Consider the following 24,952-nt stretch of genomic DNA (forward strand, 5'->3'; position numbering starts at 1 on the left):
ACTCCGATCTCTCTCTAGGAAGAACATTAAACACCAGAGTCAAAGTTACATTGCACATCGCACCTAGTGGCATAAGTGTACATATACAGTTTCCCTGTATAAGAGATAGCGCTAAGATGACCACACAGCAACAAGCTTAGCAGATACAGAAAACTTCTCCAACCTGTAAGTAAACATTAGGCATTTTACCAAAGCTCTCATCTCTCTACAACAGACCCGAATAATGTTACCTGGCCATGCTTCAGACTGTCAAGTCACAAAGGCTTGGAACGCAGGCACTTCATCGAAGTTAATGCCCGCAACTTAAACCTACCTCAAAATCTCATAGAGGGCGATAATGCTTTTGAACTTCATACAACAGCAATGTGCCCAGTTAATCCTCTTCAGGGAGAGATGCCATTTATGACTTGAATACTTATTCCATAACAAGACTGCAGGTTCGATGATAACTAACCTTCTTTACTAATAAATCTGTAGCAGCAAAGTGTAAAACAAAATATATTAAAGGAAAAAACATGGAGGCATGTGATGCCCATTTTGAAAAACAAGGTTAAAAGTCCAGTACTGGTAGAACACATTACTTCACAACATGTCAGTGACGTCCGTTTTTACAGTTAAATACAGACCGAAAACATTTATTTTCGTATCTGCATTTATTTTTAAATGTGGATAAAATCCGAAATTGGGTTGTCTTAAGTAGTTCTAAAGTCATGACTGCCAAGCCAATAGTTTTGTGGGTTGATAGGAAAGGGGGCTAAAAAAGAAAGGGATTTTAGTAAAGAGGCTTTAACAGCAAGGCTGATCTTGAAATATGCATATTTTCAGAGAAGTGCATAGATTTAACTTCAGCTGGTGCTCACAACACTGAAACCTGGCACGCATTCAAGCATGAGTGCATTTTTATCAGTTAAATAAATGTGGAAATATACTAATTCCAGCTTAATTTTTTCACAAAGACTAAAATAAATATGGATAAATACAGATAAAATTAGGAAAAAATAAATATGGGTAAATACAGACGGAAATGTCAAAAAGATAAATACCATAAAACCGGGAGCCCTAATTACATATCACCTTTTTAAATAAAAATCTTACCTAGAAAACCTTTAATAAAAAGAATTATGTGAATTTATTTTATGGTAATTTTATAAAACGGTATCCTTTTGTCATACCAAGTAGTCTCTAATAAAGAACTTTCTCAAGAAGAGCTTGGGTCCGTCCTAGTACAGGAGCCGCTGACACAGTTAAGAGCGGTGCGGCGGGGGAGTCGACAGACAACAGGAAAGGTCAAATAAAATAAAAGCACTTAACGTGTGCTCCCCGCATCGCCTATTATGTTACAAGGATGGGGTACGGTTGCTAATGATGAAGCATGCCACAAATGCATGGGTGAGGTTCTCTTACACAGAAACACATGTTTCTGTTGCTAGTCAGGCACATGGTTTCCGCTGGTAATTGACGACTTCTTTGCACTCTCTTACAGACGCACCTCCTCTCTTGGCTGCTGGTGTATCATCACCAGTTGGCGTCCGGAAGCCTGGCAGTCTGTTTACTAAAAAGCCCTTTGACATGGTCAGTTACGTTGGAATCCTTGTTGTAACGGATACTATAAAGGTGGCCAGAATCCATCTGTCAGTGTTTACTATGCCAAAGCAACGTTTGTGAGTCGCAACCCTAATGTGGATTTTGAGGGGATCACACTCCGTGCCAGTTATTAGATGCTTCTTTCCATCGGGAGACTCAACATGGGTTACGGTCTACATTCATACCAGGAAGAGGCTGTAATTCCACATATGCAAAATGTGGCCAACGCCTGTACAGAATGGACTATTGTGGCACTGTGGACAACATTTTGCAAAGATGTGTGTGGAGGCGAAGCGACAGCTTGTCCATATGGAGTGCTACATCAATCCAGATGTCTGAACGGACTGACAAGGGGTAAGCCATCTTATGAATCATATCACCCCCTGTGAATTGCTTTCTAGTCTGCGTTACAAAGCTCACAACGAATGGAGGTGCACTAGACATAGAAAAGAAGTCCAAAGTGTTTCTCTGTTTCTTTGTTTAATTTTCTATATTTATCTAAACCCTCTGCGACCGACTTAGATACTTTTTGATATTTTTAAATTTCCATTATCAAGTGGGATATGCTGCTCATTTCATATTCTTCGAATATTAAGCTTGTACTTGACTTGCTGTCATTTTGAGCCCTGAAGAAGTTCCGTTAAAATTTGTCTTTAAGGAACGAAACGCGTTGGCTGCGGTTGTGTATTTATCTAAAATAAAAATTAAACAAAGAAACAGAGAAACACTTTGGACTTCTTTTCTATGTCTAGTGCACCTCCATTCGTTGTGAATTGTTTGTCAGATTTTTCTTTTTCTGAGGCACCACTAGGTGAATGGTGCTGGAGTTATTGTGCACTAACAGCCAGATAAGGCAGCAGCATTACTAAAAGTGAGGTGCTACCATTTAAGTCCGTCACCTTTGGTTAGTTTTGATATCATCTGCGTTACAAAGCTGTAAATAAGAGATTGAGCATATGCTGTAAAAAATTTTCTTCCTTCGAGCACTCGTTCTCCAGCATGGAAGTGTTCCTCAGGGGTTCAAGCTCCTGTTTTTCCTAGTAATATTTCATAGAACGTTGAAGAGACAAAATGAGAATGGTAAATCTCTTTCTGGATAAGCCAAGTGTTTTCGCACAGGCCCTGTGTATCCTTGGACTCTGGTAGTTGGTCAGCGCTGCCATCTCTCACCCCGTGACTCTCGTGGAGCCATTGGCGCCGCACGTTGTGCTTCAGTGACTACAAACAGCACCGGCTGAGTGGTTCATTACTCGCTCGCTGCAGTGGCATTACTGTATATTTTTACCATTAGGTGGCAGCAGAGACTGGCAAATGGCTATTGTACTCCTAAATTGATGGTTTGGAAACGTTTGTTATTCAGGAATTTAACAGCACCGGCTGTTTCCTCTGCGGTTTGCGTGCATACCTGTGGCGCAGAGAGGAGCCCTTCAGGGAGCTGTTTATTTAGTACTTTGGGTCTGGCTCAAACTTTTATCGTGTTTTCCTAAACTCACGTTTGGTAGGCCGAGAGCAGGGAAAGAGGACGCCATTAACACCGCCGCCTTTCTCCGAGGTGAAGCAGAAATGCCTCGGAGAAAGGCAGCGGCGGTTTCAGATTCGGGGGCGTGTTTTTTTTTCTCTCCTCTTGCCATTGGCTGGAGGAGAGAAAAACACGCCCAGCAAAAAGTAACAAAAAAACACGCCCCCGAATCCGAAAAAGACGGGGCTTGTTTTGCGAGACAAGCCTCTTCTCAAATGGCTGGCCAGCATTTAAGAGGCCAGCCAATGGAGAAGAGGAGAGAAGAGGGGCGGGTTCAAGCCCCTCTTCTCCAAGTCATTAAATCTCGCGAGCGAGACTGAGCAAGCGCAGCCTTCGCTAGCCGAGACCTAAAAAGTGAGGGGCAACTGTCCAAAAAGGGGCAATTTCCTACAAAAAGTCTGGGTGGCCCTTAAGACACTTGTGCTACACACCAGTACTATATTATTTACAAATGGCTTTAAAAATAAGGATTAGATGAACTGAATAAGATGAGACCTAATTAAATAAATGATAAGCATATTAGTGAATGAATCAACTAAACTGAAAAGTAATAAATTAGATCAGCAGAACTGTGCACATGTAGCAGCTACAATGGACTTGTGAATGTTTTCACGTACCAAACAAGTACCCGAATAAAGAAAATCTGAATCGTTTTACAGTACAGAATTGCTTTACCTTCTTTCTGCTAACAACTCGTAGAAGTCTCTAATGTCCTGTCCCGATGTGTCCATGGATCGATAAAATGCCAGCTGGCTTTCGCGATTTGCAAAATCCACCTAAAACACAACAAAAACACAGTATTAAAAAATGCTGTGGAAGGATATACACCGACCATAACAGAACAATGTCAGTTCTGAAAATGTTATACTATCACTGCCACACGCAGATGATTATCTCAGTCCCTCAACAAAGCAGCTAGCCTGCAAATAAGCATAGACATTTTAATTAAGTGAACAACTATGATGAAAGTATCCCTTTTCTTGAAGTACAGAACTTCGCTAACTCATTATGTAAAATTGTTTCTCAGATCTTTGCGAGAGAAAATCGAGCCTGGTCATAGATGTCTATTAGGAACAAATTATTTTATGTCATAATGGAAAAAAACAAAGTTTGGTTTAAGATTACAGAAGATTATGGTGGAAAATAAGCCATTTTAGACAATGGTCTAAATCACACTTTGGTTATTTTCAAAACAGCAGTGTGTGGGAGGAACATGAATACTGCTTTACAGGTAATCTATAAGATGTTAAATACAGACTTTAAACAGCTCAGCAGTACTTGTCAGCAAAAATAAGCATCACAAATGTCTATAAAATCTTTATTAAAAGTCTGAAATGGGTAGTCACTAAACAATATCATTTTTCGAACTAATCGAAAAACTAATGAACATATGCATACAATGAATTGCCTATGCACCCAATGGAATTACTTAACGTTCTTGTTGCCTGCATGTGTTTTTAACAACCACCATTCACACTCAGCAAGAGCAGACTACAACAAACTAGAGTGAAAGAAAGACGCGCTTTACCTTTGTGAATGCCATGGAAGGGGTGTGTGAAAGGCAGAAGAGTAATTCAGAACAGGAGATAACCTAAATATAGATTACCTTGGTGTGGTGGTGTAACTGCTTACCAGTAACAACAAGCCTGCTAAGACTAGAAAACAATAAACCTGACAAAAAATAATAAACTAAAGACTATTTAAGATGGGGAGGGGTGGGAGAGAATGTAGGCCTCTAAGCTGGTAGGTTATGTTTTTTATTATGATGATGTAATAGGGTCAGGGTAAGAATTAACTAAACTTTTTATTCTTCAAAGGTGATTCTGCACACCTTATTTTTTTTCCCACCAATCTTCCTCCCCTTGGTCTCTTTTACAGCTGCTTGTGCATATTCAGTTTCATTGTAGAGAACCATGGCCATGCCCTTTAAGCGATCATACGCCACCTGTCAAAAAAAAAAAAAAAAGGAAGAAATAAGAGCCTTATCCACCGGGGAGTGGGTTAAGGGGAGGATTGTCTTCTAGAAATTTTTTTCCTTTTAAAAAAAAAAAAAAGATATAATATGTAAAACAGCTAAATCTGTTGTCTCATAGTATTCATCACAGTGCAATTAGGGAGATCAAGCACTGGTCCTGAAGTGCAGTATTAATTCATGATAGTCTCTACAAATCCTACAGCCTTGATGCCAATCATGTATTTTTATTTAAGGGAGGCATGGTGAAGGGTGATGAAAGGATGTTGGATTTTAAACTAGGGATACATTTTCTGTCAGTTCTGATTAGAGGTTGTGGAAAGATCATCTGATCAAAGAGCATGATGCAAAATACAATCTTTTATTGTTACTGGTAAGACAGCTAATGTTTCATTTAAGGTTATGAACAATACCACACTTTGTACTATGGGTACCCTAAAGATATTATAGAATCTAGTGGTGCAGGTTATGTGTTTTGCTGTGAGCACTGCTGGGATTCCATCACGAGAAACAGGAAAAGCATAGCTAGGAGAAACAGATTTTTATGTTTATTTGGGAGCTCCTAACTGGCTGAGCATCAACAAATCTACGCTTGATACACAAGGCCTGCTTGTATTTGCTCCAGCCAAGTGTGGTAAAAAGTAAATTTAACGCAGGTTTTTTTTCTACAGAAAGGCAAAAATAACCAAATCAGGCAACACTTCCAATTCAAAAAGGGGTGAAAGGACAGAATGTAAATCAAGGAATACAGCAACAGATAAATCTCACATACACACACACACACACACACTCCCCACAACCTCCCACCTACCTTTACCACAGGTCCATAGCGGCAGAAATGCCGAGTTAAATATTGTTCGGAGACATTGGAAGAAAGGCCGTCTAACCATACACAGTTTGTAGGCATGCTCTTCCCAAACCCCAGCTGCAAAACCATAAAAGGAGAGATGGTGATCAGTAGACAAAATGGCTAGCAATGAATTGCATTAGTTAAATTTAAAGCCCCTTTAGCTTTACAAACATTGCAGATCCCACATTTATTATTATTTTTTTTTGCAAGAGTAGGGAATGTAACCCGTTTCTTGATTTAATTCCCACTTCTCTCCTGCTTAATTAAAAGTGAAATTTACTGCTCCCAAAAAAACAAAATAGGCATCACAGATGGGGGTTGGTAACATTTTGCCAAATAGCTTTACAGATTTGCCTCAAGTCTTTGAAACAAATATTTGACATTTAAGCATGCCAGAGAGATCAGGGTCAGAAGAGGCTAACCCCTGGATATATAACAGCATTCGAGTCGTAAAGCATCTCTACTTGAGTTACATTGTAAATATGAGCTCATGAGGATTAAATGCATTATGGATTAAAATGTTCATTTTTTTATTTTGTATACTTTTTCTGAATATTTTGGACATATAGCTAGTGTTCCATGCATTCAGAATTTCTTAAGAGATTAACAGTCTAGGATGTTAAATAGGTCTTTTATGGCAAGGACCTTAGTATAGGTACATTAAGATAATACCATATTATCACCTTACTCTGAGCAGTGATGACCAGATAGACAGACAAAGAAGTATCCACAAGCTTCTATACCATTCCTGCTGAAGCGAACAGATAGTCTTACAGCTCTGGGGATATTCAGTGTTTCAATTCAAAATCCACAAAGTGGCTGGGCAGTGAAGAGATGCTTTAAAACTCTAATGTCGAGAGAAAGATTGGGACTAAGAATAACAAAAAAAGTGGTGCAGCTGCATATATAAAGAAATGATAAAATAAATGTAAAGTGTTCAGTTGATGTTGAAGCTAGTACCTTGAGCCTGTTATTCCCAAGAAACTCCCCATCCATCTTCTTAATGGCTTTACAGACACTCGCAATATCGCAGTATTGCAAGAACGCATAGTTTGGAACTCCATTCAGTTTCTTAATATCAATATCCTGAAAAGGAAATCAGCAAATGATAGTCAGAAAGACACCAGTAAGAAAAAGCCGTATGTAGTCCAATTGCTTCTGCAGAAACCAGCTGTACACCTTAGTGACCACTGTTACAAGGCAGGAAAGGGTATCAAAACAAGGATACATTGGTGATCCGCTTGGTCTAGCATTTAGGAAAAGACAATTAACAAATGTATTACGTTATGGCACTGTAAGGAATTTTAAACACAGATTGCCATTTCTTACACAACAGAAGTGTTTTATCATTTTTCACAAGACCTGGGTGCTGTCAAATGAAACCCTAGCATACAGAGGAAAAGACAACTGTAAGGAATATGCTACTTACCAGTATGCATCTGTTCTTGGCATGCAGAGCTGCAGATATACACACTTTTGCATAGATCGACATCTGGGGTTGGGCCCGGATGTTTGCAGTTTGTTTTTCCTCTTGGAAAGTCTTTGGAAGTCACGAGGTCGGTGACTCCTCCTTTGGATCGTATTGCTCATGGGCTTCGGCTCCATCCTCAGATTTTTTTTCGCCAGCAGGGAAAGATGGAGCCTATTAACAACAGTGAAGAAACCCATGTGTGTTGTATCTAAATAAGATAGACTGGAACAGATACAGGTAGCCGGGGAGGCGGGTGGGCGTGTGTAGATCTGCAGCGCTACATGCCAAGAACAGATGCATACTGGTAAGTAGCATATTCCGTTCGAGGCATATGAGCTGCAGATTACACACTTTAGCATAGACTATATAGTAGTTCCCAACCTTAGCGGCGACCACCGGTATCTGTTGCAGTGGTTTGAAATAGTGTTTTAGTACAGCCTGGGCCACACTAGCTTGTTGCTTGGTTTGCACATCTACACAATAGTGTTTAGTGAAAGTGTGCGGTGTTGACCATGTAGCTGCTTTGCAGATATCATCTAGTGGGATTTTCCCTATAGAAGCCATGGAAGCCCCCATCTTCCGTGTAGAATGGGCTTTAGGGGGAACGGAAAGCGTTTGTTTTGCTTTGTGGTAGCAAATCTGGATGCATTTTACAATCCACCTAGCTATCCCCGATTTTGAGCTGGGGTTGCCTTTGTGTGGTGGAGAGAAAGAGAAACAGTTGTTTGGTCTTTCTGAAAGGTTGTGTTCTTTGGATATAGTAAAGTTAGGCTTGTTTGACATCTAGCGTGTGCAGAGCCCTTTCTGCAACGGTCTGAGGTTGCGAGAAAAATACTGGTAATTCTACAGATTGGTTTAGGTGAAAAGGGGAAATGACTTTAGGTAGGAATTCTGGGTTGGTACGGAGAACAACCTTGTTCTGGTGCATTTGAAGAAAAGGTTCTTGTATGGTAAGTGCTTGTATCTCACTGACCCTTCTAAGGGAAGTGATGGCTACCAGGAAAGCGGTTTTCCATGTGAGGAATTGCAGCTCGCATTTATGCAAAGGTTCGAATGGAGGCCCCATCAGCCTTGTGAGCACGATATTTAAGTTCCACACAGGTGAGGGTGGTACTCTGGGGGGAATTATTCTTTTGAGGCCTTACATGAAGGCTTTAATGGAAGGTACTCTGAAAAGTGATAGGTGCTGTCTGTTTTTGTAAGTAAGCTGCAATTGCTGCGAGGTGTAGCCGAATGGAGGTATAGGCTAGATTAAACCTTTGTAGGTGGAGTAAATAGCATATGATGTGTTGTATAGACACGTCTAGAGGATTGATTGTGTTATGGCAATAAACAACAAATCTTTTCCACTTGGCAGCGTAGCAGGCTCTAGTGGTAGGGCGTCTAGCTTCTCTGATGACGTTCATACAGTCAGGGGGAAGGTTTAGGTACCCGAATTCTAGGATTTCATGAGCCAGATCGCAAGGTTGAGCTGAGCTGGGTCTGGGTGCCTGATCTCTCCATGGTTCTGGGTTAGGAGGCATGGTGAGAGGTGTAGCTTTTGGTGTCGTACTACCGAGAGTTCCAGCAGCGTGGTGTACCACGGTTGTCTGGCCCACGTTGGAGCTACTAGGATCAGTGTGAGGGAGTGCTGTCGTAGCTTTCGCACCACTAATGGAATGAGTGGGAGAGGCGGAAAAGCGTACGCAAATTTGCCTGACCAGTTCATCCATATCGCATTTCCTTTGGACAATGGGTATGGGTATCTGGCGGCAAAGCTTGGGCATTTTGTTTTTTCGTGGGTGGCGAAGAGGTCTATCTGTGGATGCCCCCACATTTGAAAGAACGGATGAAGAACCTGTGGGTGAAGTTCCCACTCGCGGATCTGTTGTGTGTCTGCTGAGCAGATCTACCACGGTGTTTTGGACTCCTGGGACATGTTGAGCTAGGAGAAAGATTTTTGGGGGAATTGCCCATCTCCATATGCTCTGTGCTAATTGAGAGCTGTGGAGAGTGTGTGCCGCCTTGTTTTTGAATACAATACATGGCAGTCATGTTGTCTGTGAGAATGAGGACTGCCTTGCCTGAAATCCGTGGTTGAAAGGATTTCAGGGCTAGAAAGATTGCTAGTAACTCCAGATGGTTGATATGGAGTAACTTTTGTTGCGGCGTCCATGTGCCCTGCACTGTGAGGTGTAATAGATGAGCTCCCCAGCCGGAGAGCGATGCGTCAGTTAGTATTATTTGGGGAACCGGGTCCAGGAACGGTCGACCTTTGGAAAGGTTTGTGGTGTTCCACCACTGCAGAGAGCGATGGGTGCGACCGTCTACCAACACCAGATCTGTCAGTTGCCCCTGGGCCTGGCTCCATTGGCGCGCTAAGCACTCTTGGAGTGGACGCATCTGGAGTCTTGCGTGAGGCACTATGAAAATGCAAGAGGCCATCATTCCTATCAGTTGCATAAACACTCGTGCTGGAAGGGAGTGTTGAAGTACGAATTTTTGTCGCAAAACCTGAATGCTTGCAATCCTGGCCAGATTGGGGTAGGCTATTGCTTTTGAGGTGTCTATGGTGGCACCGAGGTATTGTTTTATGCGGGATGGTGTTAGCTGGGACTTTTGGTGGTTCACCGTGAAGCCTAGTTGGTGAAGTAGTTGGATTGTGGTGGCGGTGTGGTGTACACATTGGTTGTATGAAGTGGCTTTTATCAGCCAATCGTCCAAGTATGGGAAGACGGGAATGTGCTGTCTTCTGAGGTGTGCCGCTACCACCGCTAGGCACTTGGTGAATACCCGTGGTGCTGTTGTGACTCCGAACGGGAGACCTTTGAATTGGTAGTGTTGTCCGTCCACTACAAATCTGAGGTATTTTCTGTGAGCATGGTGTACTGGAATGTGGAAGTATGCGTCTTTCAAGTCCAGTGTGGTGAGAAAGTCGTTCTGGGAGAGGAGCGGAAGTACCTGCTGAAGAGTTACCATGTGAAAGTGGTCTGAGTGTATGTATGTGTTTAGGGGCCGGAGATCTAGAATAAGTCGTAGAGTCTCGTCCCTTTTTGGTATTAGAAAATATAGGGAGTAAACCCCCAAATTTTGTTGATTGACAGGAACGTGTTCTATTGCCTGTTTTTGTAGGAGGGAGATTACCTTCTGCTTTAGCAATGTGGAATGTTCTTGTGACATTGGGCGTTGCCTGGGAGGAATGTTTGGGCGGGGTAGATGTTAATTCCAGGCAGTATCCTGACCGAATTATTTGGGTCACCCATTTGTCTGAGGTGATGGTCTCCCAGACATGAAGGAAATTTGTGAGTCTGCCCCCGACTGGAGTAGAATGGTCTGGGGGGAGCAGGGGGAAGTCATTGGGTAGGTGTGGCAGAACGGGCGTTGTTTGTTTTGCCTCTGCCCTTGTTGTTGTTACACCTGTAGCCGCCTCTTTGGCAACCTTTTGTAAAGGTGGTCTGAGTAGGGGACTTGTACGATGTGGACACGGAGTCTGAGGAGTAGCCTCTGGATGCACTCCGAAAGGATGAGTGGCGAAAGGAGCGTCTGGGCGGGTGAGACTGTAAGGCCCCCATGGATTTTGCGGTATCAGTGTCCTTTTTCATCTTTTCTAAGGCCTAGTCCACCTTTGGCCCGAATAGATGTTCCTGGTCAAAGGGATGGTTAAGGATAGAGGCTTGTACTTCTGGTTTAAAGCCAGATACCCTTAACCCAGCATGACGACGGAGAAGGACGCTGGTGTTAATGGCCCTGGAGGCTGTGTCTGCTGTGTCTAGGGCACAACGTATAGAGATGTTTGTGATTGTTTTACCATCTTGAATCAACTCGTTGGCTTTACTTTTATATTTCAGGGAGATGTTGCATTATGCTCTCTAATTCGTCATAATGAGCCCGGTCATATCTGGCCAGCAGTGTCTGAGTGTTTGCTATACGCCATATGTTGGCGGCCTGGGATGCTGTGCGTTTGCCTGAAGCATCTAGCAGTTTTGATTCCTTGTCAGGTGGTGGTGCATCGCCTTGTGAGTTTGCCCTTTTACGTGCCGTAGAGACCACTAAGGAATCTAGTGGCGCTGGTCCTCTAATGTAAGAGGGATCTGAGGGAGCAGATTTGTACTTCTTTTCGATACGTGGGTTAAGGACCCTGGCTCTAACTGGGTCTTTAAAAACTTATGCCGCATGCTTTACCACCCCTTTGAGCATGGGCAGTATGGAGGTGGACCTCTGTGTAGTATTGAATGTGTCTAGGAGGAAATCTTCCTCCATAGGGTCATTATGCAGGTCCACCCCATGATAATGTGCTGCTCTTTGCAGAAGATGGTTAAACCCTAGTGAATCTTCAGGTGGAGATGGTCTAGAAGGGTAAATATCGTCTTGTGGGACGTTGGGGATATCTGGTATATGGTAATCGTCCCATGGATCTGGAGATCCTGTAGGGGTGGGGTCTTGTGGCACATCCCCTGTATCATAATATGGGTCCCCATGATCATCATCGTCTTGAGACGGAGTAGGAGAACGATGAGGTGGGGGTGGAGAGGGTGGAGGGGGGGGGGGGGGGAAGGAGGAGAAGGAGGAGGGGAAGGTATTCTGAATGGAGAGGCAGCAGAGTCCTTCCTCTTTGGAGGTGGAGACGGAGCAGGCTTCTCCAAATGTCTCTTCTTAGTAGAGAGCGTCAAATGTCCAGTTTTTGGATCCTTGGTAAGAGTTTTTTGCAAGGGATCCAGTGTAAAAAACTCAGTTGAGGTAATTTGGTCCGTCGGCGCCGAAGGCGTTGGGGCCGATGATTTTTTAGGTTTTTCCGTGCCGGTTTGATGTTAAGAACCCGGCTTGGGACCCTCCGGTCTCTTGGTCGGTGCCGAGATGTGCTTCGGCTTGGAAATGTCGGTGACCGAAGATGGCGTCGGTGCCGAAGGGCTGGGTTTCGACCCCGAGGGTTTCGGTGCGGAGCTCGGTGTTGAGGTGGAGGCCGTCTTCTTTTTCGTTGCCAAAGTGTGTTTCTCTGCACTGCTGGCAGGCTGGCTCGAGCCCGAGCTTCTTCACCGGGCCCGAAGGTGGGGTGTGTGAAGCAATGTCTCTGGTCTTGCCTAGGCCCGGAGGCTAAGGCGTGGCCGAAGCCTTTTTGGGTGTGGGCGCGGATGTGGGAGGGGGTAGATTGGTACTCACGACTCTCTGCGCCGGGGTGATGTCCTCCACATCTGACTCGTCGGCCTCGGAAGCGCTGACGAGGTCCTCTTCGTTACGATGATGTTCCAGATCGTCGATGTTGTCTCCGAAGATGTCGACTGGAATGGACGTCGAGGAGTGTGCCATGTTTCTTCTGGCTCTTCGGTCCCGAATAGTCTTTTTGGATCGGAAAGACTTACAGGCCGGACAGTCTCGAGCCTCTTGTTCTGGGGAGAGGCAAAGGTTGCATACCTCATGAAGATCGGTGTGGGGAAATTTGGACCCACATTGAGGGCACTTTTTAAATGGAGTTCTTTCCATGAGCCGGGACCGGAGCCTGGGTAGGCCCGAAGGCCGCCGTCGACGACTGGAACCGAAGGTTTGTGTCGATGAGAAGGCGCGTTGATTGAAGAGATCGTGATCGAAACAATACAGCGATTGGGGTGAGGATTGCGCGTCGATCGTCTAACTGGAAGCTGTTCGGAACCGGAGCGCGAAGATCACATCCGAGCCCGATGGCGGAAAAAAACAATCTGAGGATGGAGCCGAAGCCCATGTGCAATACGTTCCAAAGGAGGAGTCACCGACCTCGTGACTTCCAAAGACTTTCCAAGAGGAAAAACAAACTTCAAACATCCGGGCCCAACATAAGATGGCGATCTATGCAAAAGTGAGTAATCTGCAGCTCATATGCCTCGAACTCCTAGTTCTCCACCATGGATAGCCTTCTCTGAATTCATAATCCGATTATCTGCACGTGCATTAACCAGAATACATTCTGAACATATTTTCAATTAAAAAATTACTGAAAAAAGAAAAACATGTCTTTGCGAAGAAAAAGGTTTTTTTCAAATCAGACCTAAAGGTGTTGGAAGAAATGCTTGCAATTTGTCTAACCACTGGTACTCCCTCGGGTAGCATTCCAACCCATCACTGCCCCATCTGGTTAGACCCCGCCATAAGCACATTAGCTTTCACCCAGCTCCAACAGCTACAGCCCAGATTGAAGCGATCAGTCAAGTCCTCTCTGAACTGGAACACAAGCAAAGACCTGTTTTGCCCTCTCTGGGGCCTATCAGTCAGATGTATCTTGGTTCCAGTAGCACTGAGCACAGGAACCATGACTGGGCATTTCCTTGGCTACTTGAGGCTAGACTGCTCCTACTGGAGTAAGGTCGAGATTGATTTGCATATGGCAGGGTACAATCTGCGGTGGAATGGTGGACTAAAGAACAATGGGTTGGAATGCTGCCCTGAGCAACTGCTAGTGGCTGGACTTACTGCAAGGATTCCTCCCATCACCTTCTGTGTCTCTCTTTTTTTCCAAATCAGTTCATTAAAATCTAGCAGAATTTTCGTACGGAAAAGTACTGGAAACTAAAAACATTAAGATAAGAATGGTGCTCCTATACAAATGAGAATTAGAAATGATTCTACTTACCCTGTAAGCATCTGTTCTTGGCATGTATAGCTGTAGATTCACATCCTTTGCATACTCCTGCCATCTAGAGTTGTGTCCGGATGTTTGTAAGTTGTTTTTCTGCGAAGACGTATTTTCCAGTCACAAGGTGTGAGAAAGTGGCTCTGTATATACTGTTCCTTAATAGGTACAGGGTGTACAGAGTCCACAGACCCCAAGGGTTTAACAGAGGTTAAAGTTAGATATAACCTTACTCTCCAAAGTGGTAGCCTGGTCGAGCAGTAAGGCAATATCAGAGGACGTGTAAAGCATTTGTTGTACACACTCAGTCAGCAAATAGTTCCACAAACTCAATAACTGAACTCTGGGCCAATGGTTTGTATATAAAAAAATATATGCTTGTTTTATTTTAGAACCAACACTTGGAATTAAAATATACTTTCTCGACAGGAGATGTTTCATAAAAATACTTTTGTATATGCAATTGACTTTTTAGTAAACAGTTATAAATAGTTGCAGTAGGCAACTCTATTTCTAAACACAATACATTGAGCTCAATGATAAATTCAGATTATATGCAACAGATTACTTTGTAGATTACTTTTGTAATTCCAGGCTTGGATCCTAGATCCAGTCCTGGGTCAGTTCTCAGAATCAGCTGTTAAAAGTCGACTTTGGTACTGTAATGATTTTTAACTAATATTTAGCTATTTCAAAAGTGGGCACTTAGAAAATATTTCAGAGCAAACAATCAATGATTCCCTATGGAAGGAAATGTAGGTTACAGGTACAGTAGGTTATCGTTACTTTTGTAATCCAGTACTGGGTGTATAGACTCAGTACTGGGACATTTATCCAAAACAGGTAAGTAATTACGTTTTCAGATGTTATACGATTTTTGAGGAATATTTAGAAATTGCAGAAATCAACACTTAGAAGAAATTTCACAGAAAAGCAGTCAATGGTTTCCTATGGAAGAAAAAGGAGTTAAAGGTAAGTATAGTTGTGGGTACTTTTCAGAGTCAGTGCTGGGCACCAAGATCCAGCACTGGGAGTTCACCTAAGAGCAGGTGAGTAAATTCGTTTTTAGCACTCGGCTGATTTTTGGTGAATATTTTGAGTTTTGAAAAGTTCACACTTAGAAGATTTTCCAAGAAAAAGCAAGTCAATGTTACCCTATGAGGAAAATGAAGTTAGCGGTTTAAGGGTAAGTATTCGACTGGCAGAGTTGAAGTTCTGGGCATAGACTCAGGGGTCCCCCAGTGTCAGGTAAGTACAGACAGTTCACCCTCAGACGTTTCAGGACGGCAGGGTGCAGAGAGAGTTAGGCCCAATGTTATCCTATGAGGGATAGGGGGGCCTTGGTTGGTGGCTGCTGTCTGGCAAGCCACGCGGCTGTGGGAGCTGGGCTCCTGGTCACTTACTCCGGGCAAGTGGGGAAGTAGGTTAGAGTAGAGTTTTCACTGCCAGGGCCACTCGGGCGGCTGGCTGCAGGGTGCTTTTGAGCCGTCGGGCGCTCTATTGATTTCTATGGGAAATCTCCGGTTTGGAAAAAGACTGCAGGCTCGGGGACGAGGACTCTTCGGGTGCCACCACCACTTCGAGGGGTAAGTTGGGTAGTTGGAGGATAGGTAGGTACCCCGGGATTGGGCACAGAGGGCCGTGGGGCGCCGGGTGCAGGGGTGCCTTTTGATGTCGGAAATCTTACCCTCTTGTTGATCGCGGTTGGGGTGGCACTCTGTTCGGAGGCTGCAAGCTTCTTCAGGATAGTTGAGGGGGGTCCTTGGGTGCCGGACTCGGGGTCACAGTCGCCGTGGGGTCGTCCTCGTGGGTTTAGTTCACTCCGGCACCGGCCAGGCTTGGCGGGTGCAGAGTGGGCTGGGATCGCGGTTCCGGGCTGCTGCCAGGGGTTCTGAGTAGAGTCTCTACTCATGGGAGTCCCAGGGGATTAGAGTTCAAAGGTAGCCAGGTCCTCCGGGGTTTCTGAGGTTGCTGGCCACAAGAGATGCCGGGTTTGGAGTAGGAGCAAGTCCGAGGTCGACAGGCCGGTAGGGCTGGGGCCAAAGCAGTTGGTGTCTCCCTCTCCTTTGCAGCTGCAGGGCAGGTCTTCTTTTCTTCTCGCTCTTCTTGTAGTTTCGGAATCTGGAATCTGGGGAAGGAAGGTTGAGTGCCCCTAAATACTAGATTTAGGGGCGTTACAGGTAGGTGAAGGTCAGGGACCAATGGGTCCTTGTCCTGGGGTGGGTACACCCCCTATCCTGCCCCTCTCCTGTGGGAGGGGGGCAGTAGCCTAATCCTGATAGGGTAGGGCCTCCCAACTTCAAGATGGCGAGAGCCCGGAGATGTGCTTCACCTCGCCTCCCCCACCTGAGGGGTGGGGTGGGCAGGCTGGCACATCCCCTGTCCTTGTATGGGGTTTCCGGCCAAGCTTCCCGCCAGAGTGAGGGGTTGCAGTGGCCTGGGGAAACTCCTAGAGGCGGCAGGCCTTTGAAGCTTCCCTTTGCTCATCCTGGGGGAGGAGATTTCTCACCTCACCCAGGATGTGCATTGTTGCAGGCCCGGGAGAGCAGGGGCTCTCCCACCCAGGGGTCCAGCAACGTGTCTGCTGTGTGGCAGCCTGGGCAGCCTCAGAGCAGACGTGGATTGTAGGTTAGTTGTAAGGGGGCATCTCTAAGATGCCCTCTGGGGTGCTTGGTACATTAAATCCTACACTGGCATCAGTGTGGGTTTAATGTGCTGAGAAGTTTGATACCAAACTTCCCAGTCTTTAGTGTTGCCATTATGGTGCTGTGGAGCTCGTGTTTGACGAGCTCTCAGCACCATGTACTCTTAAATGGCAGCACTGCACTTACAGTGCCCAGGAATGGACCGGGGTACTGTAGGGGCACAGGGCTCCTGTGCACACACCATGGGCATAAGGCACCCAGCCAGAGGGGTGACTGACATATGCCTTGGCAGTGTGGGTGTTGGGCATGGCACACAGGGATGTGTGCCATGTCGACTCTTCATTTTGTCCTGCACCCAGACACTCAGCCTGCAAAGGCAGTGTGTGTGTGTGTAAGGGTACAGGGCCCCTAAGGGTGGCACAATGAGTGCTGCAGCCCTTGGGGGCCTTCCCTGGTCACAAGGCCCTGGGTACCTAGGGTACCATTTACTAGGGGCTGACATGTGGCCAGGGTTTGCCAATTTGGAGTTTGAGTGTTTAAGGAACATAGGCCCTGGGCACCTGATTGGCAGGAGTCCAGGGTACACTCAGTCAAAGTACATTCAGCAATTTAGCAAAAAGTGGGGGCATACCATGCAAGAAAGAGGGCACTTTCTCACACAAGGCAAGGAGACTACTTCTTTCGGTGATAGTGCGCATGGGCATTGACTATTGTTCGATTGTTTTCCCACAAGAGGGCGAGAATGGAGTAAGTGTGGAACAGAGATGTCCATGCGTATGTAATGAGAATAAGAACTGCAACAATCCCAAGTGTCCGGGGAGGAGGGAGGGCGATGTGAATCTACAGTTTTACATGCCAAGAACAGATGCTTACAGGGTAAGTAACAAACCGTTCGAGGCAAATGTGCTGAAGATACACATGCTTTGTACTGTTTGTATAGCAGTATTCTCCCATTGCGGTGGCTAACCAGTAGGTGTTGCAGTTGTTTGAAAAATATTTTTTATTACTGCTTGTCCTACAGTAGCTTGTTGACATGCCAATACATCCACACAATAATGTTTTGTAAATGAGTGTGGTGTAGACCATGTAGCTGCATTACGAATGTCAGCTAGGGGAATGTTGAATAATAGAGCCATACATGCTTCTATCTTGTGAGTAGACTGTCCGCTAAGAAAATACAGTTAAAGTTCTATTAGCTTTAATGTAACCAGTTTGAATACATCTAACAATCCATCTAGAAATACCGGATTTTGAGATAGGATTTCCTTTACAAGGTAGAGCAAATTCAACAACAAGGTATAATACTGCTCTTGTAACATCCAATGTGTCCAAAGCTCTTTCTGCTACTGACACAGGTAGCTCAACTGATTAGTTTCTGCTTTTCATATTAACCACTTTTGGAAGGAATTTAGGGTTTGTACGAAGAACCACTATCTTTATGAAGTTGGAAGAAGAGTTCTTCTAAGGTGAATGCCTGTAACTCACCAACACGTCTTAATGAAGTGATAGCAATTAGAAAGACAACATTCTATGACAAATTGTAATGGGCAATTATCCAATGGCTCAAGAGGTTGACCCATAAGCCTTGTGAGGACAATGTTAAGGTTCCAGACAAGTGCAGGTGGTACCCTGGGTGGTATTGTTCTTTTAAGACCTTCCATAAAAGCTTTAATTACTGGAACTGTGAATAATGATAAAGGTCTGTTCTGCAGATAAGCAGCTACTGCAGCAAGGTGTAGTTGAATTGATGTGTACGCTACGCCAACTCGCTGTAAATGCAAAGGATAACAAATACTATTTTGTATAGATGAATCTAACAGATCAATTGTGTTATTAGAGTATATAACAAACCTTTTCCACTTTGCTGTATAATATGCTCTAGTGGTAGGTTTCTTTGCTTCTTTAAGACTTTTCATTCAATCTGGTGGTAGATTTAGGTATCCACTCTGACTTCAGGAGCCAAATCACTGGGTTGAGCACCTTGGGGGTTGGATGTCTGATTTCTCCATGGTTCTATGTGAGAAGGTTGGAAGTGAGGTGTAACATTTTGGTGTGGAACCACTGACTGTTCTAGTAGCGTGGTGAACCACGGTTGACCATCACCTGTGGGAGCCACTAGAATTAGTTTGGGTGATGTCTGTCTGAGTTTCCGAACCAGAAATGGAAGATGAGGGTGAGGCGGAAAAGCGTAAGTAAATATGCCAGACCAGATCTATACAAATTGGAAACTCCTAACAGATTTACTACTAAAACTCCCCATAACATCATAGCTTCCGAAAGGAGGGCCCTTCAAAGACTGAATGGACCGTAACATTGTAATTAGAGAGGCTGACAAGGGGGAGAATGTGGTCATAATGAACCACACGGACTACACACAGGAAATCTCAAGACAACTTAGTGACAAGTAATATTACTGTGAAATTAGGACCAGCCCTGTTCCAATCATAACCATCATGATCAATGCTAGGTTAACGGAATGGAGGGAAATTGGCCTCCTAACAGAGGATGAGTGCAGATACCTATGGGTGGACTGTCCGTCCTTTCCGTGTATCTACATTTTACCAAAGATACACAAGGGCGGGCAGTTCCCCCCGGGTAGACCTATCATTTCTGGCGTTGAATTGCCAACTGAAAAATTGTCCCAGTATGTGGACTTGAGACTTCAGAAGCATGCCCCTAACCTACCCTCGTATATTAGGGACAGCAAAGACCTTCTTATGAAGTTTAAGGATTTTGAGTGGTCTGAAGACCTTGTTTTTTACCCTCGATGTAGAGAGTCTCTACACGTGTATAGATAAGAACTTTGGGATAAAAGAAGTCCAATCTTTTCTGGATAAGGAGGATGCGACTGTTTAATTACAATGAAATGATTGTCACCATGATTGACATTATTTTGTCAAACATTGTCTTTCTTTTTGACAACTGCTGGTTTCAGCAGATGCATGGTACTGCAATGGGCTCCAAGTTTGCTCCCTCTTATGCATGCCTCTTTATGGGGTGGTTTGAGAGGGATCATGCTTGGGGCAGAGGTGCCTCCCCCTGGACCAATTACGTTGTGTTCTGGGGGAGGTACATTGATGATGTGATTTGTTTGTGGTGCGGCGCAGTGGAACATCTGCATCAATATGTGTCTTTCTTAAATGATAACATCTATAATGTAAAATTCACAATGACGTATGACAGGAAACGTATAAACTTCCTTGACATACAATTTTATATTCAACAGGGTTAGATATAAAGTACACTCTTTAGGAAAGAGACATGTAATTCTTTATTACATGCCACGAGCGCACATCCCAGCTCAGTAAAAAACAACATACCCTTTGGTGAGATGACAAGGGTCAGGCGGACGTGTAGTGAAGATGACAATTTTCATACTAACATCAAAGAGGTGAAGAATAGAGTCGCTAAGAGAAGGTATGCACAGAGTGTCCTCGATAAGGCGGAACACAGAGCTTGTAATCTGAATAGAAGTGATACATTAAAGGACAAACCTACTTCTGTTAAAACTAAACCAAAAGCACGATTCATAACCCAATATACAGTACATAGTGGTGCCATTTTCAACATCTTTCGCAAACGTTGGCATATCTTGAAAGATACCCCGGGTCTTAAGGACTCGATTGAGGATAAACCATCTATTACATATAGGAAGGGGGGGGGTATCTCTAAAAAACTTTGTCCTAGTTATGTAACCACACCGAAACCAACTCCGACTTGGTTACTGGCAAAACCAAAGGGATTTTATGTATGTGGATCATGTATTGTATGTCCTTTTGGTAGAAATAAGACCCTCCACTTTTGTTATAATACATCAAAAAGATATAGTATAGATCACTTTCTACACTAATACGACTCATGTGGTCTATATTTTGGGGTGCAGATGTGGTACCATCTATATTGGCAGTACTACTCGCTGTCTTAAACTGAGAATACAGGATCATCGACGGGCCATAAATTATAAGGATGATAGCTACCCTATCACAAATCACTACTCTAGAGAACATCCGGACGATTTGTCCTTTTGGTTCCATGCAATAGATCCTATGCCAGTGCAAAAAAAGGAGGTAACAGGGACCTGTTACTTAGATAGATGGAGTCAAAATGGATTTGCCACCTTAGGGCTACCCATCTGGGACATAATACAGATAGGGAAATGCACTATTTTTTGTAGATACTTTTTATAGACATATCCTAAATATTCCCTCTATTTTGAGGGGTTTAATAACATCCTGTATCTACGTGCTGTATACAATTATGATGACGTTCAAGTGACTGTATTAATATCCTGCATCTATGTACTGGGTACAAATATGTTTACGTTCCAGCAACGGTATTATACGTTGGATAAATGTAATGTTATTGAGAACAATACGACAAAATATGTATCAAATGGGAATTTTACGTGTTTAGTATGGTTTGTTCTCATTAATTCATGTTTACCTCCTTTACACCTTGGGGTGTTCTCCCCATCTTTTTTCTTCCCTACATTGTTATTTTCTTGTTTAGTCCCCTGGAGAACTGACTAGAGACTTTATCCAATTGTCCGGAAATATGGCAGAGTCCCAATACATATTTTTTCAGATTTTTCCTTAATTATTTTATAGGTTAGGTATTTGTATTAAGAAATACCGTCTTAGATATGGTTCTGGTTTTGGTGATAACCCCTTACGATACTTAGGGAAATATATGCTGGTTTGCTCCTTTAGGATGGTTGCTAGGCTACTACCTTGGGCGATATTCTTTTAAGTATAGTGGTTCTATGTATTGAGAAACTCTGGCTTAACAGGGCGCCCGCAAGTACGAATATCTACCTATTATTAATGTGTTTCAATATGTTTCTAAATATAAAATAAAAATTATGGTGGGGGTAGTTCTAATTGGGAATAACCCGAATGAGCACTATAATAAAATCGACAAATTAACATATATAAAAAATCCTTAATATTAATGATTGATATTGTTGAACATTATGGGTTTCTCTTTCCTTTTAATGCGTCATTCATAATGATTTGGTGGTAGGCTTTTAGCAAGAACTAGCAAGTCAATATGGCTCCCGTGTGTGCCAGTAAAACGAACACGACAAGAATATGTTTCCAAACCATAAACTAAGCGCGGATGTATTTAACTTGGAACAACTTGACTGTGCGCGATTATAGAAATACAGAGTTGACAAATGAATATATCTTATTACTTCTCGGTTAGGTAGTCGATATTGTTGAATTTTGTGTTTTTTACTCTGTAACACGTTGCTTAATATGACTCGGTGGTAGTCTCTTTATGAGAGTTAGAAATTCAATATGGCCCAAGTGTATGCCAGCAATACTAGCACAATAAAGGTGATGGTCACGTGAGGCGCATCATATGACCGGATGTTGGTATTTAAGCCCGTCACAACATGGCGCGTCTCACTAATATTCAAATTACGGGAAGAATCGTGCTTATGTCAACATTGACAAGGAAAGAGGTCGTGAGGTTTTTAAAAATGGGCCTCATGCGTAATACGGGGTTGGTAACGGGCATACGAGTTGCTTTTTGAAGTTATCAATCCGAGTGAACGAGAGTATTGACAGGAATGTGGCCATTGCGTTAGTAGTAAAAGATGGGTGGGAGCTTGCTATAACTCACTTATAGCGTGTTTTAATAATGGGTCTCATGCGTAATACGGGGCTGGTAGCTGGCATACGCGTTGCTTTTTGAAGTTATCAATCCGAGTGAACGCGAGTATTGACAGGAATGCGGCCATTGCGTTAGTAGCATAAGATGGGTGGGAATTGGCAACAACTCACTCATAGCGTGCTGCCCCAAGTATATGATGTTAACAATGGGGACCCTAACTTGCCGATTAAGAACAACTATTGGGTTGAGCGTGTGTGGAATACTGACGTGATGAGATGTACGTGATGGTTATGAGCCAATTAAAACATCTGGGGAGGTGAAAGCTTTCACATATGATCAGATTACATTAATTATTGAATCTCGTTTTTTTTTTTGATTGACTTGCTAATGTCTTATTAATAGGAGGTTTGCATCTATAACTTTGTGCAGTTTGATCATTCCGGTAATGAGATATATATATATATATATATATATATATATATATATATAGTCTTTGTCGCTTTGGAAATAAGGGGGGGACTTATATAAATTTGTATCTTTTCTAGGACCTTTTTGGCAATTTCTTAATACTTGGACTTCCTTATGTTCAGATGAGTTTTTGATTATGGAATACGAAGGTAAGACTATGTTTTTACGCGTTCTTGCCTATTCTTGTATTGAAATTAAGATCTCTGGCTAGGATGAAGATCATCAATAATTAAGGCTATTTTAGGATATAGTTAATTCTCTATAGTAGCGCGAGTCAATATGGGTAAGATACTGACGACATGGTCTAATTTTGGATATTTACTTTGCGGTTAGGACCTGGTTTTTATTTTACTACTAGAAGTGACGAAATTGGAATTCAGTGGGACGTTGAAACCATATGACTTTTGGTAAGTCTCACACTAACATATGACCTTTACTAGGCTTTGGAAGAACATTTGATATAGGAATTGCATTGTCAATTGATTTTTCCATAAGCAGGTGGGTTGGATGATTATTTTTATGGCTGATAGTGCAGTGATCTATTAGATTCTTGCACGATTCTCTTACCCAGAATCCGATTAGTTAAAGTAACTTGATTAACACTTAACAACTCGTGCGGAACCCCCAAAAATTGTTTGATTAATACTCGATATGGATACTTGTGGTGAGAGTTCTAGTTGGCTTTATGGTATATCTTTGTTCCTTTTGACATATTTTTGACACCAAATGGAGATGTAGTCCATTTCTTTCTAAATTTTCTTGTTTTTGTGCTCTTTTGGATTTTTTTGGATGCATTATGGAATTTCTATTTTCCTTTGTATATTATGTTTTTTGATGCGATGTTCTTTAGATCTGATCAGGCTGGATTTTGTTGATTATTCCTGCTAGACACATTTTGTGTAGTGTGATTTTTTGCGTTCTCACCAACTTTATAATGGTTTTTTGCCTTCAGAATTGTTTAAGAATAATAGATGGACTCTCATTCTGTTTCCTTTTATCATTTTTTCTTCTTTTTTCTCCTTCTGTCCCCTTTTTCTTCAGTTACCTACAGTATTGTTTTTAATGAATATTGTTGTCGATTATGTTCTTGGATGAGGCCTCTTGCTTAGAATATATTTTCTTATAATTCTAGCTAGCCGTTGTATGTTATTAATGTATATGTTGTAAGTGGATATACGTGTATGTACATGGTCTATATTTATGTATATAATGTTTTGTATGGTGTATTTAGTTTGTTTTTTATGTGTATATCTTTTTCAGCCCTGACGAATTCCCTTTGGAACGAAACGCGTTGGCTGATGTTCAAATCTCAATTTTAAAAGTCTTAAATAAACAAATCTATATTTTGGAATATACCCGGACCTACTTTGACTTCATTCTGGTGCACCGTCCATCAATTCCTGAAATATCCCAGACCAATTGATCCATAAGGCATTGCCTTTGGATAGATGGTGTGGGAATCTGGAGGGGAAGTCAGGGCATTTTGAGTGCTCTGCTGTGGCAAAGAGGTCTATGTGGGGAAATCCCAATTTTTGGTAGTATGGAAGGAAAACCTGGGCATGAAGTTCCATTCGTGGACTTGCTGCTGCATCCTGCTGAGGAGGTCGGCAAACTGGCTGTGAATGCCTGGAGATTAATTTTATGATGTATCGCCCAACGCCAAATGGTCTGTGAGAGGTGCGACAGTTGTAGAGAATGTGTCCCACCGTTTTTGTACATAGTACATGGCTGCCATATTCGGTTAAGTTACTGTTGTGATTTTTAAACAATATTTTGCTATTTTAAAAGTTGACAGAAACTTTTTCTAATCAAATTACCAATGTTATCCTATGGGAGGAAATTCACTTAGCAGGTAAGTGGGGTTATGGTTACTTTTCTAGGTCAGTGTTGGATCCTAGATCCAGCACTAGTGTACCACCTGTAAGCAGTTGAGAAACTGCGTTTAAGCTATACAGGCGTATAAGTTTGCAAAATCGACACTTAGAAGAAATTTCACAGAAAAACAGTCAATGATTTCCTATGGGAGAAAATGGAGTTAGAGGCAAGTACGGTTGTGAGTACTTTACAGGGTCAGTGCTGGGCACCAAGATCCAGCACTGGTATCTCTCCTAATAGCAGGTGAGTATTTCCGTTTTCGTTACTCAGTTGATTTTAGGTGAATATTTTAAAGTTTAGAAACTCCACACTTCAGAGAAAACCAGTCAATGTTACCCTATGGAAGAAAAGTGAGTTATCGGCATTTGGGTA

The 24,952-nt window shown here is 43.0% G+C and overlaps 1 protein-coding gene across 6 annotated transcripts in view; it reads right to left on the bottom strand.

Annotated features, from left to right (window-relative positions):
* The window catches only part of SPEN (spen family transcriptional repressor), a 392,229-nt gene that overhangs the window by 159,554 nt on the left and 207,723 nt on the right, over positions 1-24,952 (bottom strand). For 2 of the 6 annotated variants that reach the window (XM_085609024.1, XM_085609028.1), the window contains exons 7-10: positions 6,886-7,011; positions 5,887-6,000; positions 4,935-5,048; positions 3,779-3,879 (exon numbers count right to left, since the gene is read on the bottom strand). In XM_085609024.1, the coding sequence (XP_085465150.1) occupies positions 3,779-3,879; positions 4,935-5,048; positions 5,887-6,000; positions 6,886-7,011 (455 nt within the window). The remainder of the gene's footprint in view (positions 1-3,778; positions 3,880-4,934; positions 5,049-5,886; positions 6,001-6,885; positions 7,012-24,952) is intronic. The other 4 variants (XM_085609027.1, XM_085609029.1, XM_085609026.1 and 1 more) reach the window with 3 other exon arrangements.

This window comes from Triturus cristatus, chromosome 1_2, assembly GCF_964204655.1.
Source record: "Triturus cristatus chromosome 1_2, aTriCri1.1, whole genome shotgun sequence".
NCBI classification, from domain to species: domain Eukaryota; kingdom Metazoa; phylum Chordata; class Amphibia; order Caudata; family Salamandridae; genus Triturus; species Triturus cristatus.